Raw genomic sequence first — 5601 nt, forward strand, 5'->3', positions numbered from 1 at the left:
CACCCACCGGCGGAACTAAGTGGAGGAAGGGGGAATTAAATTGAAGTCACTTTATTGAAAAATAATATAGTGCAAATAATACAATAGTGATTATTTTTTGTATATATATCCAATTGGATTCCATTTATATAAGGAAGATGTTAAGCATTGCAATCTGAATTAATGAAAAGAGTGAAAAAGCAATTAAACACCTTTACAAAAAGTGAGTGGATGAATAAATTTCCAGCTTCGGCTGTACCAAAGGTAGACCAAAACTCATAGTGATCATTTCACATGTCCACCAAAGGTGGTGGCTCCCCTCTTCTCATGATTTTACCTCTTTGCAATATATATATATATATATATATAAAGTAAACACCAATACTGGACATGCAAGGGCGGATTCATTATCCAAACCATGGGGCACGTAAACCCATTGTCTCTCCATCAAACTATGTATTTTATGTAAGTATTTTTTTAATATTTCTTTAATATTATCTTTTGGCTCATACTCCAAAAAGACTAAATGATGTACTAATTGATTGAATATTGGGTATTAACCCAAAAGAATAGGGATCGATCCCTATTTATTACTTTTTCCTCTATTTTAGTGGTGTACCCATATTCTAAAAATCTTAAATTTGCCTCCCAAGATATGTAGTAAAGTCTTAAAACTCGACCGTCCTAGACCCAAACTTGTGCATAAGTGAAGCTACGTTGTCACAATATTTTGACACCATTTACACAAAATTCTGCGCACGTCGTTGTACGTTGAACCTCAAAAACTCATTTAATATGCATGCAGTCAACATTGTAATAAAGAAATAAAGGAAGTTATAATCTACATGTATAGTCATACATTGATAAAGAAAGTAAGAAAGTAGGAAAGCAATATCTCACAAATTTGAAAAAAATTGAAGAGTGAAAAAAGTCAGTTGTTGGACAATGCAATGAGAAGCTCTGTTGTTTTGTCAGGATATATATCATGTTCATATTACCTGTGGGGACTTTGAATTATTTCTACTCAATTAATGAGAAAATGAAAGAAAAGAGTGAGGGGTTGGGAAGAAGAAAAAGGGTTCTCTTGGATCCTCTTGTTTTGTAAAAAGGGTCCTCTAAGACACAAATAAATGACCTTTTTTCTTGCCTACTTTTGACTCCATGCATGTGTCCCTCAACAATGTTTTGACTATCATTATCTAACCCTAAGTTATGCTTAACACTTTTTTTATTTTTTAATTGTGGAGTCAGAATTTTAATTAAGAAAAATTAAAATATAACAAAGATAAATATATAAGAAAGTCAAAGAGATTTAATATATAGTATATATACTTAAAAAATATTACCTAGCTATACAATATAATATTTCGGCAAAAAAATGTCAATTGACACCCTTTGAACAAAGGTGGCTCCGATACTGCTAATACCCTCGTCTTTGTTTCACACTTTTGTAATTCTGTTTAAAGGGCAATCTAGTGCATGAAATATCTCGCGTTCACGCAAGATCCAGAGAAGGACCGCATCCCAAGAGATATGATGTACGCAACCTACCCTGATGCAAGCATCATCGGCTAATTTTACGGCTCGAACAGATAACCTATAGGTTAGACGGAGACAACTTTACTATTGTTCCAAAACTCCCTTCTCCGTAGTTCTGTTTGCAAGATCATAATGAGTAGCAAGTATAAACATACTACAAAATTCTCCCGAAAGATATCTTTATTGAGGAAAAAGTTGATTAATGACTATAAAATAATGTTTACTAGAATCTCTGTTACTCCCTAAAACAAGTAAAGAAGATACCTTTGGGATTATAATCATTAGGTGCTGCGAAGACTAGCCACATAAATTTACTTAATTAAAAGGTACATATTTAATAGCAATATAATATATGGTTACATTCTTTACTTCATATCTTCAATCATAGTATTTTAAAGGAACTAATACTTATATTATTACATACATATACTAACAAAACTTCACTCGATAACCTCACGAAGATTCCTTTCTCTTCCTAATTCTCCTTCTCCATATTCCTTGTCATTTCTTTAAAAAAAAAAAAATTCCATTTACTTGACATATAATTTTAATTATAAGCTAGCAAATATTGGGACCAAATCCCACAAAACCATTTGCTCCATCAAAAGAAATTTGGATGCCTTCTTGTTGGATGTTTCCTATTATGGAAAGCTCTGATGCTGATGGAGCAAATGCAAAGCAAAATGTACCCTTATCATTCACTGGAATTAGAAAGTTTCTAGCTGGAAGGGTTAGTATTTGTCCACCCATGAGGAAAAATGAAACGGTTGGTACCCGAACCGTCACGAACCCGTTTAGATCATAACACGTGTCGAATATTGAGATTGCAGGTGCCCGAGGAAGGCTGGCGGTTTCAGCTACGAATGCATCACGAAACGCCACATATGCTGCTGCCGGAAACCGTGTCACGGCTGTCCCAGTGTCCATGACCACTCCACCATCTCCGAGCTCGGTTATCTTAAATACATCCTCTGATATCGGTACTCGAGCACCTCCGATTCCAAGACCCGTTAACCCAATATAATAAAAACTCGGGGCTAGTGGATTTCGGATCAACGGTACCCATGCTGCACCCAGGGGTAAGACTCCGCGACCGAACTCAAGCGACCCGGTTGATTCGGTGCCCCGACTCACTAAACAATAACTAAATGCCCCACCCGTTTGCCCACCAAGTTGGCCCACAAGTGACATGGACCCACCACCGAGGCCCAACAAACCCGCAGCTGCAGTAAACATACCACTATTGCTATGTCCACACCCAATAGCCACATTTTTAACCATACTATGATCAAAAGTAAGTGTTTCAATAGCAATTGTACCTCTAGTGTATGAACCATCACCATATAGAACCTCATACTTGCACCGACCCGCATGACAACCCGAGTTCTCGACCCGATTACAAACCGACGAACCGCAAGCCACCCCGGCAAATGATCCGGAAAGAGACGGGTCGAATACTGGGTCGGATTGGTGATAGCATTGGGTACAGGGTTGGCACTGTACCCAAACAATATCGCTGCCAGAGTCAATAACCATGTATTGGTTCCTAGCTGGACTACCTACACCAATCCTAACAAAATATTCCCCACTTCCTTGATCCATACCCGAAACCACATCTGACCCGAATTCCTCGACCCGATACCCGCCACCACCAGTGATTCTGTGAATGAGACTAGACACCCTTTTTACATCCCTTTTCATTCGAGCTTCAAACATTTTGCTATGGTTAGTGAAATAATTGGAAAAGTGTAATTTGTCTCTGTGAATCAACTTGAGCTTCAAGTTTCTTTTTTCTTCTCCATTTTCATCATCAAAATGGAAGTCTTCTTCTTGTTTTTCATGTGGGGTTTGGACTTTTGTAGCTAACTCGGCAATGGTTTCTTGAATATTGAAATTTTCATGAGTGGGATATGGGAATATTGCATGGACAGTAGTTGAGTTCTTGATTTCACTTGCAGTTGTATTTGTGGCAGTAAGAAAAATGAGCACAATTAGCAAAACTAGTATTTGTTGTAAGGTGACAAACATTTCTTGTTTGTTTAAATCTTGGGAGGTGATAGAAGTTGAGAGATTTGTTTTAGGGTTTTGGGATGATTTTAGAGGTGGTATATAGAATGGTGATTGTGGGATTAGAGAAGAGACTTTGGCCCAGTTCTGGAGGGTGAAAGGAAATAATTGAAATGATGAGGTCTCTATATGCTACTTTCTCTCTCCCAATTTATGTGACGGAACTCTGATCTCTAAATTTTGTCGGATAATGCATAAAATCCTTCTCGACCTATGACCATATTACCAATTATATACCTTTTCTTTTCGGGGTCCTATTAACCCTTTTGTATTGGGAAAAAAAAAGAGTTGAATTTATATTGAAGATGACGTGGCGTGATATGTGGACTGGTCAAATTGTCAAAGCGTAACAATTGAGAAAAAGGTACGGGAGATGACAGGTACGGGAAGAGGAAGTGAAACAGGCACGAGAAGCAGTTTAGACACGAGTCTCGTACCAATTCAAGTCATTTAAAGCCAATGGGTCGAAAGTCATTGAAGACATGGATCTGAAGACAAAAAGGAGTCCAAATTCAATATTAAATACCTGATACGTTAGAAAATTGGTATTTAATAGGAATGATTGTGTAACGGCTTATTTAATGTCACTTATTCTCCATAATTGTCTCATTAAAGCTTAGGTTTCATTCCTTTACCTAGAATCAACTATAAAAGGAAGAAGTCTCATCATTTGAAGGGACACAAAAAAAGATCATTGACATCATACTGAAATACAAACTTGTTTACTGCTTTATTCTTATTCTTAGAAAGCCTATTATTCTTTTTTGATCTCTTGATTATTAGTAACCCGATTTTTCATCTCAAATTCTAGCTTTGTCCAAAATATTATTTTTTGGTTAAACAAATCGGTTCCGTTACCGGGAATCTGATAATCTATTCTTTTTAAGTTATATTCTATCTGTTGTTATCATCATGTCACGCGACAATAATAATAGTGAAAACACCTTGGGAAACCGAGAAAATCAAATGCATCAAGATCAAGGAGATTTGCAGAACTTTAATGCGGTTCCTTCCCTCCAAAATTCACCACGTCAATCTCGTGAAGGCACTCCTAAATCACATGCTGATGAGCAAGAGCAATCAGAACATTTTGAGGGACCAGAAGAAGCTCTGCAAAGAATAATTGATGCACGGGTTAGCCAAGCTCTTCACGCGCTAGTTAGCCGGTTACCTGCTGCGCCGTCCACACCTTCGCCTAATAACAATACGCTGGAGAATCCTCGTTCTGGCCTTGTTAATTCAAACGAAGGAACCCCCATTGAACCACGAGAAATGAATCCAGGTAATACAAATAATTCTTATTTACAAAATTTGGTACTAACTTTGCAGACACAGCTCAAAGAACAAAACGAGCGCATCGAACAAATCCCTGGAGTTCCCCCAATAATCAAAGGAATAGATGCGGATAAATATTCACAACAACCTTGGAAACCGAGTGCTGCTCCCCTTTCAATCCCTAAAAAGTTTAAAAACTTGACATTTCAAAATATGACGGCACAACCGATCCACGTGACCATGTGACGGCATTTACTACAGGGGTCAAAGGAAATGATTTAACCAAGCAGGAGATTGAGTCCGTGTTGGTCAAGAAATTTGGTGAAACACTCACCAAGGGTGCACTAACCTGGTATTCTCTTTTGCCTGAAAACTCTATAAACTCTTTTGCTGAGCTTGTAGATTCTTTCATTGAGGCGCACTCAGGAGCACAAAAGGTTGAAAAAAAAATGGAGGACATCTTTAAAATCAAACAAGGGGACACAGAGTTGCTCAGAGATTTTATTGATAGGTTCCAACGCGAACGAATGACTTTACCCCGTGTACTAGATAATTGGGCTGCAATAGCTTTTGCGAGCAATCTAAATGTTAAAAGTTCTGAAGCCACGAGAAGACTTAAAGAAAGCCTTCGAGAGTTCCCTGCAACCACGTGGAATGATGTGTATAACAGGTACAGTACGAAGTTGTGAATCGAAGAAGATACCGTGCCTCGATTTCAACATGAAGAAAGAAGCAGTTCAA

General features: G+C 37.8%; 1 protein-coding gene across 1 annotated transcript; it reads right to left on the reverse strand.

Moving 5' to 3' along the window:
* Positions 1-1908: 1908 nt before the first annotated feature.
* LOC109216764 (protein ASPARTIC PROTEASE IN GUARD CELL 2-like) lies at positions 1909-3928 on the reverse strand. Its single transcript, XM_019380944.1, has one exon. It carries the CDS (start codon positions 3544-3546, stop codon positions 2077-2079), a length of 1470 nt encoding a protein of 489 aa, XP_019236489.1. The 5' UTR covers positions 3547-3928; the 3' UTR covers positions 1909-2076.
* Positions 3929-5601: the final 1673 nt, after the last annotated feature.

The sequence above is a fragment of the Nicotiana attenuata genome, unplaced genomic scaffold, assembly GCF_001879085.1.
Source record: "Nicotiana attenuata strain UT unplaced genomic scaffold, NIATTr2, whole genome shotgun sequence".
NCBI lineage: Eukaryota > Viridiplantae > Streptophyta > Magnoliopsida > Solanales > Solanaceae > Nicotiana > Nicotiana attenuata.

Excerpts from the sequence above, each read along its gene's own strand:
- LOC109216764 (XM_019380944.1), bottom strand. The coding sequence starts at position 3,546 with ATGTTTGTCACCTTACAACAAATACTAGTTTTGCTAATTGTGCTCATT.